Here is a 12029-nt window from a genome sequence, read left to right on the forward strand (position 1 = left end):
ACATATTCTTAGCTCACTTATGAGAAACAGCCATTTATTGAAGTGTCTCTACATTGTAAAACTCTATTAATCTGTTTCTACTCTGTAAAAACATAAGAATTCTGAATTATTCTATATAGAATGTAAAAGCAGCACAGGGGTTCATCAAAGCAGTTTCAGGACAAAGTTTCTAGAACTGGTTCTTGTGCTTACTCTCCTCCTTCATAATTTCTCAGTTCCAAATTCTAAATTTTCCTGTCATCAGAGAAGTGAAACATCTAATCTATAGTTCGATGATATGCATAAATGCAATAAAAGTATTAGACTACCTTTTTAAAAGGGAAAGTATAAATACTTGTTTAGCTATGAAAAATTCAAATATTTCAAAACAGTCATTAGTAATTGTAAAAATGAAATATATAAATTAAAAGTTAATAATGTTAACCAAGAGAAACAGAGATAGTTGGGGGATGGGGAGCTAGCCTTTGAGATCAGGAAGACCTGAGTTCAAGTACTATTCCTGAAATATACTAGTTAGTGAGCATCAGCCAAGTCTCAAATTTTCAGTGCTCCAAGATTCACTGTAAATTTCAGACAAAGTGTGGAAGCTTCCATACTTGAAGAGTTGCCTTGCACTAATGAAATCACAGGTCCTAACCAAATAAAAGTTTTAAACAGCATACAAAAGTATTACAGGTTATTATAGTCTACAAACCTAATAAACTAGTCTATGTAACTGACAAACCTTTCCCATGTTCCAAGAGAAATTAGTAGTAATTATCAACACAGGCAGAAAATTATTAAAACTTCAAGCTAAAAACAAGAATGTTTGTGAAACTTGGTTAAGATAATAAAAAGTAAATTAGAGCTAGTTGTTTATAATGTATCTCATAATTACAGTATTTTAACAATAACATAAGCACTTCAAATATTTAGGTCAAAGGCACAATATCTAAAGCTTAAATGTTTTATAATACAGAATTTAAAAAAAATAACTTCAGAAAAAATAACTTTTTTAACTATTTAAGAACTGAATGATTGAAACTAGTAGGTTAGACTAGATGTCCACTGAGGTCTTTTCCAAATGTGACATTCTGGAATTGTGGGAGAAACAAGGCCTGACAAAAAAGAGATCATAATGAAGAGAGTGAAGAGAGAGTAAAGAGAGAGAGTGAAGAGAGAGAGGAAGAGAGTTGTGTGTTTATAGTAAAATTTCACCTAAATGAAGATCTCACAAAGGGGGTGGGTGTGTTGTGTGTGTGTGTGTGTGTGTGTGTGTGTGTGTGTAAAGTATAGTAAACTTTCGCCTAATTAAAGATCTCTCAAAGCTTTCCTGAGGGGAGGGGGAGGGAAGGCAAAGAGGTTATGCAGCCAAGATCACGAAGAATACTGACAGAAAGGTCTTGAAAGCCCCCAAAATGGGAGAGGGCCCCCAAAACATAGAGAAGGATGTCCCTGGAAATGTCTCTTTAAAAAAGTTTGTCCTCTGAATTCGAATTTAAACTTTTATCACTTTGAGTGAAAGTTTCAAGCAGCACTTAAGCCCTGCTCCCCTTCATTCCTCCTGTCAAGACCTTTTGTAAGAAGTTAGCTCCTTGATTTCCTGGCAGTACCCCTCAAGTTGATGTTAAAAGTGACTTCAGTTTATAGTTTGGGGCGAAGAAAAAGCTGTACACAGGATTCCCTTTTGGAGAAGAGGACATGTAAAAATGTATTAAAGTGGAGATTTTTGCGGCAGAAGTCACTTCCGTTTGGAGGTCAGGGATTGTAAATTATTCCGGTGGGATACAAGTCATTCGAGAAGGGGAAAGAATTGTAAGGGTCACTCCACTCCCCCCATTATTGTAAAAGTCCCTACCGTTTGGGGGTGAAGCAAGGGATTGTAAAAGTCACCCTCATTTGAGGAGGCTTGTAAAAAGTTACTTCTATTTGGGGGACAGTGGGCTTGTAAAAAGACGGACACGGAAACGGTGTTTGCAAAAAAAAAAATCACTCCCGATTGAGGGAAAATGCTTGTAGAGAGGGCCCCTGTCACTCCAGGTAGGGCAGGAGCTTTGTAAAAAGTCACCTTCGCATTAGAGGGGAAGGGACCAGGGGATATGAGTGTTTGTGAAAAAGCCCTCCTTTGAGGGGAAGGGGACAAAGGGGTGTGTGTGTGAGGGAATTATAGAGGTCAGGCCAGTTGTTACGTGTGTTGTGTGTTTATCTCCATTTATTGGGAGTGGAGGGGTCTGGAGGGTGTTCAGGCCAGGTGTGTGTCTGGGGTCTGGCTGATTCGAGCTGTCTGTGTGTCTCCATGTGCATCGTGTCTCTGTGCTGTGTATTGTCTCTCTGTGTAGTGTCCATGTGCACTGCGTCTTTGTGTCTCCGCGTGTATTTCTGTGTTGTGTCCATTTGTGTGTCTCTGCGTTCTGGCCGTGTCGAGGTGGGGGATATGAAGAGGGTCCGGCTGCCGTCTCCCCTGCCCCACGCTCGGGCCCTTACCCGGTGTTGGGCAACATGCTTCCCGTGAGGCTGGCGTGCGGCACAGGGCAGTGGAGGGCCTATGGAGGCTCCTGGACAGCAGCGGCAGCAGCTCGGGTCGTCCAGCTCAGGCGGAAGTGGCCGCAACCGAGGAGGAGGAAGAGGAGGAGGAGGAGGAGGAGAAGCAGCAGCGGCGGCGGCGGCGCGTGGCAGCTTCGGCAGCGGCGGCTGCGACCAGAGAAGGGCAAGGAGTCGGGCTCTAGAGCTCGGTACGAGCGGAGCTCGGCTTGGGGCTCCTGGGGTTAGGAGTGACAGGAGATAAACTTGAGGAGAGTGGAGGTGAGGAGGGTGTGTGACCTTTAAGTATAAGTCCCGCAGCCGCCTTTCCCTGTACAAAAATCACAAGACTCTCACAGCCAGGATGACGATGTTAAATCTGCTGCAGCAGCGGGAGCCCGCGAGCCACCCCACTCGGCCCAGGCTCGCGCTCCCTGGCCAGGGGGAGGAGCATGCGTCAATCCGTCCCCCAGCGGTCTACGGCTGGCTCCGTGGGCCCTGCGCCCGGCCGGCCCGGCCAGCCCACCCGCTAGCGCGCGCCTCGCGAGGCAGGCCCCGTCCTCTCTGGCACCGCCCCTGGTCGCGCGGGCACTTAACTTACCTGAACAATCGGTCTCCTACTGACGTCCACGTTCCGGACGTGTAGGCTGCCCCGTACGGGTGCGCGCGATGAGGGGCGCCAGGATCCCTGTTACCTTGCGTGCCCCACCCACAGCTTCGCCTCTTCCTCTTTCTCCCCATTTTCTTTCTCTAGAGAGGGTAGAAAAGGACAGGTTAAGGTCAAGGTCATGGTCATAGTAGAAGACTACACTATGTTGGGGTAGAGTGGAAAAAGAGAAAGGAAGAGTGAGGAGAACGGGAGAGAGGCCTGGGAAAGGAAAATACTCTAGGTTGTGTAGAGTAAGGGGTACCGTGCTTTGAAGGCATGATTGCCTTCAGTTCCCGGTGCTAGGCTCCATTGCCTCATCTATAAAAAGAAGAGTTGGTCTAGTGCAGGGATTCTTAATCCAGGGTTTGTGGGCTTTAAAAAATATGTAATTTTTGATAACTTATCTCAATATAATTGGTTTCCTTTATTTTATTTTAGGCATAGTCTGAGAAAGGGTCCATTAGCTTCCCCAACTGCCAAAAGGGAGTAATTTAAGTTCCATTCCAGCTCTGAAATTCAATTACTTTTAGGAAACCCATTGACAAACTAGAGGGTGTCTGGAGTAGGGCATCCAAGATACTGGATTTAGAAACCATATCATATGAAGAAGAGTTGAAGGAAATGACAGTTTTGCAGCTTGGAGAAGAGGAGAGGGGAAGATAAGAGATTTGACTGCTGCCTTCAAGGTTTTGAAAGGCTGTCGTGACAGAAATAGATGAATTCTGGGTCACTGCAGAAGTACATAAACACGTTTTCTATGATGGGAGTTCTCCACCTCAATGAAATGAGGTCCAGGAATACCCTCACCCCCACTCTGTATCCCCCAAATAGATAGAAATTGTGAATGTGAGAGATGATCTCTCAGAAGTGAAGCCTCCTCAAAGAGTCAATAGTTCTTGTTAACGATTCTTGATTGTTGCTTTCAAAACCCTCCCACTGCTCAGTTAAGCACATAGCAAAAAGAATAGCCCTACCCCCAACCTTGAACTGCTTGCCCTTGCAAAACTTCTAGCCTTTTCTTGTCTCTGGGCAAACTTGTGTAACTACCTTTGTTCTAGATTTTTGTGAATAGCTTGTGTCTACTGAAAGCCCAGACAATGGGATAAGGGGAATGGGGGTTATGGAGGAGGAGTTCAAATTAGGGTGTAAGTAAGGCTTCCTTTCTGCTCACCAATTTGTACTCTCCTGGCCGACAATGGCAACCAGGTGTGGCACCGTTTCTCATGAGAAAGCAATAAACTCCTTTCTACTTTCAAGGTATCTAAGTTTTTGTTTTTATTTTTGAGTAAGTGGTCTCTGTCCCACACATGAAGAAGCAAATTTGGGGAACATTAAAAAAAAATAGAAACAACCACCAGTGGACTGTTTTGTTAGGTAATAGAGATAGTCCACCAAAAGTTAAATGACATTCTATGTCGTATTCTGCCTTTGGATCATAAATGTAGAACTAAAAAGGACTTCATTGTATAGATGTGGAAACTAAGGCACATGGAGTTTAAGCTACTTGACAAAGATCATACAAGCATAGAGATGTGTAGGATGCCACTCAAATTAAAAAACAAAGCACAGAGGTATCCAAGGAGAAACGGAAAGTTGATTTATTATTTCAAATCTCGAGATTTGGGTGTCCCTCCACCGGTATACTCTGATGAGGGGAGACAAAGACACAGAAGCAGAAAGCCAGGTTAAATATTCCTAACAGGTAAATTCCCCCTCCCACCAGCTGTCCATCACTCTTGAGACTCTACCATAGAACAAAGGAAATAGTATACTTCTCTACATTTCTTAGTTTGTTTGAGATAATGTCAAAGAAGCAATTAAAAATGTGCAGTCAAGATAGATGTAGTACTGTGGAGCCAGGCCACCATGACAGAAAGATAGTTTACACATGTATTGGGAGGTCTGAGAGATTGAACAGACAATGGGAATAGATAATGGAGGGAACTGGAAGGCATCAGAGTAAGGTCCTTTCAAAGGGAGATAAGGGGAGTAGATAAGGAACCTTTTAAGAGTTTTCTGTAGACATTTGTCTGTAGACAAATGGAAGCCAGATTCTTTTAGGGCAAGGGGCAAAGGTGCATCTGAATCAGATTAAAAGATAGGCTAAGCTTTAACAACTAGACAAATTTTAACTACTGATATATGGCACTAAAAAAAGAACTTACAGAAATCTATACTTAACCCTATCCTACCTCTTCAACTTACTACCAGATTTAGGATAGTCTTATCCCAAACCTTAATTACACTGAGAAGTCTTCACTGGGACATCCCACTGAGGGATGAGATTATGAACCCAGACTCTTCGAGTCAGTGCTCTTTCCACTGTAGCACTAGGAATGCCTAGAAAGGTTAAAATCTGTCTCTGCTCTCAAAGAACTCAGAGTCTAAGGGGGGAGACAACATACAAATAACTATATGCAAGCAAGCCATATACAGATTAGTTTGAGATAATGAACAGAGGGAAGGAACTAGCATTTAAAGGGAATAAGGGATGGATTCTTATAGAAGGTAAAATTTTAGCTGGGACCTGAAGGAAGCTAGGGAAGCCAAGAGATGAGATGAAGAGTCAGAGCATTGCAGGCATGGGGGACAACCAGTAAAAGTTCACAGAGGAATACAAGGAATAACAAGGAGGCCAGTGTCACTGGTTTACAGATTATATGGAGTTGAGAAGGTATAAGAAGACTGGAAAGGTAAGAGGGGGCAGGTTATGAAGGGCTTTATATGCCCAATAGAGGTTTTTTATTTGATCCTAGAGGTAATAGGAAGCCACTAGAAATTATTGAATGGGGTGGAGTGTTTGGGGTGGGAGGAAGATGAGGGATGACATGGTCAGATCTATGCTTTAGGAAGATGAGTTTAACAGTAGAAAAGAAACTGGACTGGAGTCAGGGAGAGACCTGAGGCAAAAGACCAACTTGAAGGCTATTGTAAAAGTACAAGTAGGAGATGATAAGGACCTGTTACCAGGGTGATGATCTAGATGAATGAATTCAAAAAGACATTCTGACCTCACTCAGTATGCCTGCAGTTTGACCCCGACCCTTTTTTCATGTTAATCTTATTCCTAGCTAGATGTTGAAGGAGTTCATGGTATTTGCTCCCAGGAAAGGCTGGCTACCCCTCCAGGAACCAGATATTCATAAACAGGAATACTCTCAAGGATATTTTGAGAGCAGCTCCTTTCCCACAGATCATGTATTTTTTGGCTAACTGCCTTCTTTATTAGAAGGAGCTACTAAAGGCAGATAGTCTTAAGTCATCTTTGGAGTCTTGCCCTGTGGTACGGACATGTAGCCTAGGATTTTCCTACTGGGACTCTGTGGGCTGACCTGGGACTCCCCAGCCTCGTGATGATTGATTATGGTATAATTTGATACTGATTGTGACTGAAGTTGTAATTATTGAGATTTATACCAATTGAGACTTTAGTTATTACTGATTGAGACTTATGCTGTAACTATTGGGACTTACTAACCCTATTTTACTTACTAACCCCAACCCTATTTTACTATTTTAATAATAAATACTTTTACTATACACATATATAAATCAAACTTGAGACTCTGTGTCATTTCTAAACCATTCCAAACCGAAACTAATTTATAAGCTGCTTCACAATATACGTGGTAGCAGTGTTTTGGGAGAGAATAAAGACTATGCTAGAGATATTATGAATGTAGAATATACAAAATTTGGCAACATTAACAATGGTGAAGGGGTAGTGGGCAAGAGTGACAAGTTGAGGATGACACCTAGGTTGCAGTCATGGAGGAATGAAGAGGATAAAATCCTTTTAATGTTTCCTTATGAGCCTAATGATAAAGTCCAAGTTCCTTCAATCAATCAAGTGTAAGGAGGTATATGTGTGTTGCCCATTTAGGCTATATCCATATAGGCCAGTTTAGATTTGGCTTGCAGGAAAACATGAATAGATATTTTTAGAGTCTCTTCCACCCACCCTTTTTGAAGGAAGACATTGTTCCCACCAAGAAGAGAAGCAGGAGATTGGCACCAAAGGCTGACCACTCTGCTCTTCTTAGAGAATGGGTACCAGACTAGGATTACATCTTTCTGCCCCCACCAAATATTGTTAGTTTAAGGGAAATAATTTTTAAGTTCAAGCTGAGTTCCTGATTGCTATCTTTAGCAGAGAAGTAGTGCACCAAACTGTATATCCAAAGATTGGTTCCCCACCAAATGCCATTTCCTCTAAGACAACAGATAGCAAATAAACCCATTTATTCCAGTGGAGTGCAAACAGAAATCAGAGAAAGCATACAGATGAGTATATACCAGCTTGGAGTGAATGAGCTCTCCCATTGGGAGTAGCTATCTTGAATCAACTAAAGAGTTCTAGATTTCACCCTGGAATATTTCCTAAAGTCTATTGTGTAATAAACTGAGGATAGAGACATGCAGAGATTCTGGAACTGCATGTACTCTTTATCAAAACCCAGAAGCCAAAAGACCAGGCTCTTTCTTCCCCCAAGCTCTTGACATCTCTGTTCCTCAAATAAGCAAAGCATTGTGTAATCAATCTCCACCAATAAGGAGAATCCCATACAAATAAATTTGAGCTGTAGGTTACACAAGGATTTATTAAGCAACCAAAAAGTGAAGAATTAAGAAGCCACTTGATGAGGGTGAAAGAGGAGTATAAAAGTTGATTTGAAGCTTAACATAAAAAAAACCCTTTGGATCTTGGCAACTGGTTTCATCACTTCCTGGCAAAGAGAGGAAGAAGAAATAGAAGCAGTATCAGATTGTATATTCTTGGGCTCAAAGATCGCTGCAGACAGCAATGAAATTAAAAGATATTTGCTCCTTGGAAGGAAAACTATGGCAAACTGGACAGCATACTAAAAAGCAGATACATACATTACCTTGTCAACAGAGGTCTATACACTCAAGGCTATTGTTTTCTCTGTAGCAATGTATAGCTGTGAGAATTGTACTATACAGAAAGCTTAGTGCTGCAGAATAAATTGTTCTGGAGGAGACTTTTAAGAGTCCTTTGGTCAGCAAATCAGTTAATACCTAAAGAAATTAATTCAGGCTATTCTCTGGAAGTTTGAATACTGAAGCTGAAGCTTTAATACTCTGGTCACATAATGAGAAGATGGGACTCATTAGAAAAGATACTGATGTTGGGAAAGATTGAAGGCAAAAGTAAAAGGGGACAGCAGAGGATGAGGTACTGATATTATCATGGAAACAATGAACATGAATTTGGTCAGACTTTGAGAGACAGCGGAGGATAGAAGGGCATGGCATGTGATGGTCCATGGGGTCACAAAGAGTTGGACACAACTGAACAGCAATAACAGGGATATAAATATAATGAATGAAATAAACCCTGCTCAAAAGAGGCTTACATTTTAATGGGGGAGGGAGGAGACTTCCACAATTTGGTCCCAAACTAATTTTCCTTATTGCTTACTATTATTCACTGGATCCTGAATATCCCTTGCTGATTCCTAGACCTGAATCATTTTTAAAAATCACTCTAATTTTTGCCTAGGCAAACTCTACCTATCCTTCAAGACCTTGCTCAAGTATCATTTCTTCCATGAAGCTTTCGACTCTAGCTCCTTTTGAACATTTCTTCTTCTAAAGTCCTATAGTTTTTACCATGCACTCAAGTTCTCAACTATATATCTTGCACTATTATTTATGTTTTACTTATGTTATCATATCTGAAAATAAATGACCAAAGAGCCACAGAGGTTATGCAACAATTGTTAATTCTGAAAATACCAAAGAGTTCACAGAGGTTGTACACCAACTATTAACTCCAAAAAAATAAAGATAAATCAGCCAAAGAGCCACAGAGATTATTACACCAATTGTAAACTCTGACCAAAAAGCCACAGAGGTTATACACCAACTTAACTCTAAAAAATAAAACCAAAGAGATGGGGCAGCTAGGTGGTACAGTGGATAGAGCACTGGCCCTGGATTCAGGAGGACCTGAGTTCAAATCCAGCCTCAGACACATAACACTTACTAGCTGTGTGACCCTGGGCAAGCCACTTAATCCCATTGCCTAGGCAAAACAAAAAAAACAAACAACCCCCCCCAAAACAAAACAAAAATAAATAAAACCAAAAAGCTCACAGAAGTTATAAGCAAAAAGCTTTCTTTATTCCGTTGGAGGAGGGAAACTAGAAATGTGTGCCAAGGTCCACTTTAGGACTGAGCAGACCCAGACCCCAGGCAGTGAGGCTAAGCCTTGATACATATAGTTGTGGCTAGACAAAGAACTGGACAGTGAGGTGTAGCCATAGCAATGAGAGGTCACAGCAAGTTTGCCTAGGGCTGCATGACCAGAATGTGTTTCCTGCCGTTGCTTGTCTGAGTTCAGAGACCACCTGGGGCTAGTTTGAGCCAATTCTGTGATTTATTTGCAGGAGAATTCATCCAGAAGGTGAGTGAAAAAGATTGTTGTGCCAAGCTCAGGGCCTCAGCTCTGGAAAACAAAGTGTCTCCTAATAGTAAGAACAAAGAAGATTAAAAAGAGAAGTGATCTTGGCATGGGAGTCCTGACGATGTGTATATGGCCTTTCTACTAGATTGCAAATTTCTGAAGTGCAGGGATCATATTTCTTGCTAAGTCATATGTGTATACAACCATGCATGGCGAAATACCTGTCTATCTATCTAAAAATCCTGTGCCCTAACCTCTGTTTGTTATGTCCAATCATGGGGCTGTCCATGAAAAACATTCTCCAAATGTCTGTGCTGTTCATTATATAACCATGCCAAATTCCTACTACCCTACCATGCATCCTTCCCCCAAATCTTTCACCACTGAAGACAGGCTAAACTAGAGGAAGCCAGGTGGTACAATATAATACTGGATTTAGACTCAGAAAGACTGAGTTAAAATCTTGCCTTAGAAACTCTGTGATCCTGGCTGGGCAAGTCACTTAACCTCTCTTAGTCTCAGTTTCATCATCTATAAACTGGGTATAATAATAGCATCTACCTCATAGGGTTGTTGGGAGGATCATATGAGATAACACATTTATAACAATTTGCAAACTTTAAAGCACTCTATAAATTCTATATATTATTTTTGATGTTATCATTATTATGATGATACCCAACAGAACTGCAAAGTAAGCAGTTTATCCCACTTCCCATTCTGTATCCACTTCTTTCCCATTCTCTGGAATGATCTTTGCCTCCCAAAGCATCCCTATCCCTGACTCAAGTAGATTTCTTTTTTATTCTCTTCTGACTAGCCAGACACTCCTGGCTCTGTTAGGTGAGCATTTTGCCCCAAACTGAGCTACCATATCACGTTTGGGGCATTTCCAAACTTCATACATAACCCTTCTACTCTTACCTCTACTGTTTTCTAGATCCCTTTCCTCTATTAGAATGTAAGCTCTTTAAGGTAAGGGACTTTCTTAGTTGCTTATCCCGAGTGACTGGTATAGTGCATGGGACATAATAAGAGCTTAATAAAAGCTTTTTCCATTCATGCATTCTTTCATTCATCAGGACCAATCTCCAATATTTTCTCTTTCACAAAGATGGGATTTTAAAAAAATGTTAAAAGGCACTCTCCAGCACTTCATTCACTGTTGGATGGAGGTTTAACCTTTCAGCACCTCAGGATTAAATCTGGATACTGAGGACAAAGTTTTTAGCTTCCTTGTAGAGCTAGGTTTTGATGAGACTGATTCATCTGAAAGTAGATAGAGACAAGATTCAGGAAGTCTAGGTACATGAGTTTCTGGGAAACATAGTCTCAAACAGATGTAATTTTTTTGTTACTGCCACAGCAGAAACAGAAAGACTCTCACAAGAGATGTGCACAGACATTGTTGGGAAGAGGAGGCTGTGTGCACAATTTGAGGCAGAAGTAAACAGACGAGATGGTCATTGGGAAACAGAATAAACAGGGGCAGGTGGCTGTGACTGGTGTTGAGTGCAACTTGACTCCACCGTGGCTCTTGGCATCCTTGTCCACTGAAGCCAGGATGTCATGTGACAAGAATATGAAGTGTGAACTTTCACCTGACCAAGAATTCATATAGATGTGAAATGTCTTTTACCATCTTTTCCACCTTACTTTCTGTATGATAGGAAGGATAGGTTTAATCCAGAGTGGTTTTTGTTCTTTAAAGTTAGTTGCTTGCTGTTTTAATTAGAACAAAACTGGCTTACTCTAGATATAAAATTATGACCAGTCATATCTACTTTTATTTGTGAATTGAATTATTTGTAAAGGGGGAATGGAGGTAGCAAAAGAGAGAAATAGTAACTGATATCAGTTTATAGAAATAAACGGAGATCTGAACCCCATATTTAACATGGTAGGATTCTATGCTAGCTGGAGGCTTTGAATAAATGAGAATCTTGTTGATACTGATTTTTTTTTCTTATTTTGTATAAATGTCCTAAAGCAGAGTAAAAGAAATTTTCTGCTCTCATACTAGAGTGAGTCAGTGATTATTGCTATCTGAAAGGTGACAGGTTGTCAGGTTACATTTCCTCCTTCATTTTTCTCCCTCTGCATTGTCAATATATAGAGAAAAATCTCTGAAGAAGTGGAGTCAAGGGTGCTAACTAGGGAGTAGGAACTGCCCAGTGGGAGGAGAAAAGGAATGTCTAAACATAGGTTGTAATGCCTATATTCCAAAGGTGGAGGCCAGAGGAGGGTATGGATACATTTTTCCCTTCACTCTTCAAACTCAGAGAGCACAAAGGTTATAACTTTTACACCTAAATCTGGCAAAAACAGTTAACATATTGCTTCCTCCTCTGCCTTACAGAGCAGAGAGTGATGTGAGGAGACAAATCAGAAGACAAAACTCAAGAAATGGCCTCAAATATTTTATATACTAAATGCACCAAGTATTGGAAG

The 12029-nt window shown here is 41.2% G+C and overlaps 1 protein-coding gene across 1 annotated transcript in view; it reads right to left on the reverse strand.

Annotated features, from left to right (window-relative positions):
* HSDL2 (hydroxysteroid dehydrogenase like 2) overlaps positions 1-2928 on the reverse strand; it is a 40358-nt gene extending 37430 nt beyond the window's left edge. Inside the window, exon 1 of the mRNA XM_020972452.2 lies at positions 2464-2928. Within this exon, the coding sequence (XP_020828111.1) occupies positions 2464-2480 (17 nt within the window). The 5' untranslated portion in view covers positions 2481-2928. The remainder of the gene's footprint in view (positions 1-2463) is intronic.
* Between the last annotated feature and the right edge of the window lie 9101 nt (positions 2929-12029).

This window comes from Phascolarctos cinereus, unplaced genomic scaffold, assembly GCF_003287225.1.
Source record: "Phascolarctos cinereus isolate Bilbo 61053 unplaced genomic scaffold, phaCin_HiC Scaffold_4;HRSCAF=312, whole genome shotgun sequence".
NCBI lineage: Eukaryota > Metazoa > Chordata > Mammalia > Diprotodontia > Phascolarctidae > Phascolarctos > Phascolarctos cinereus.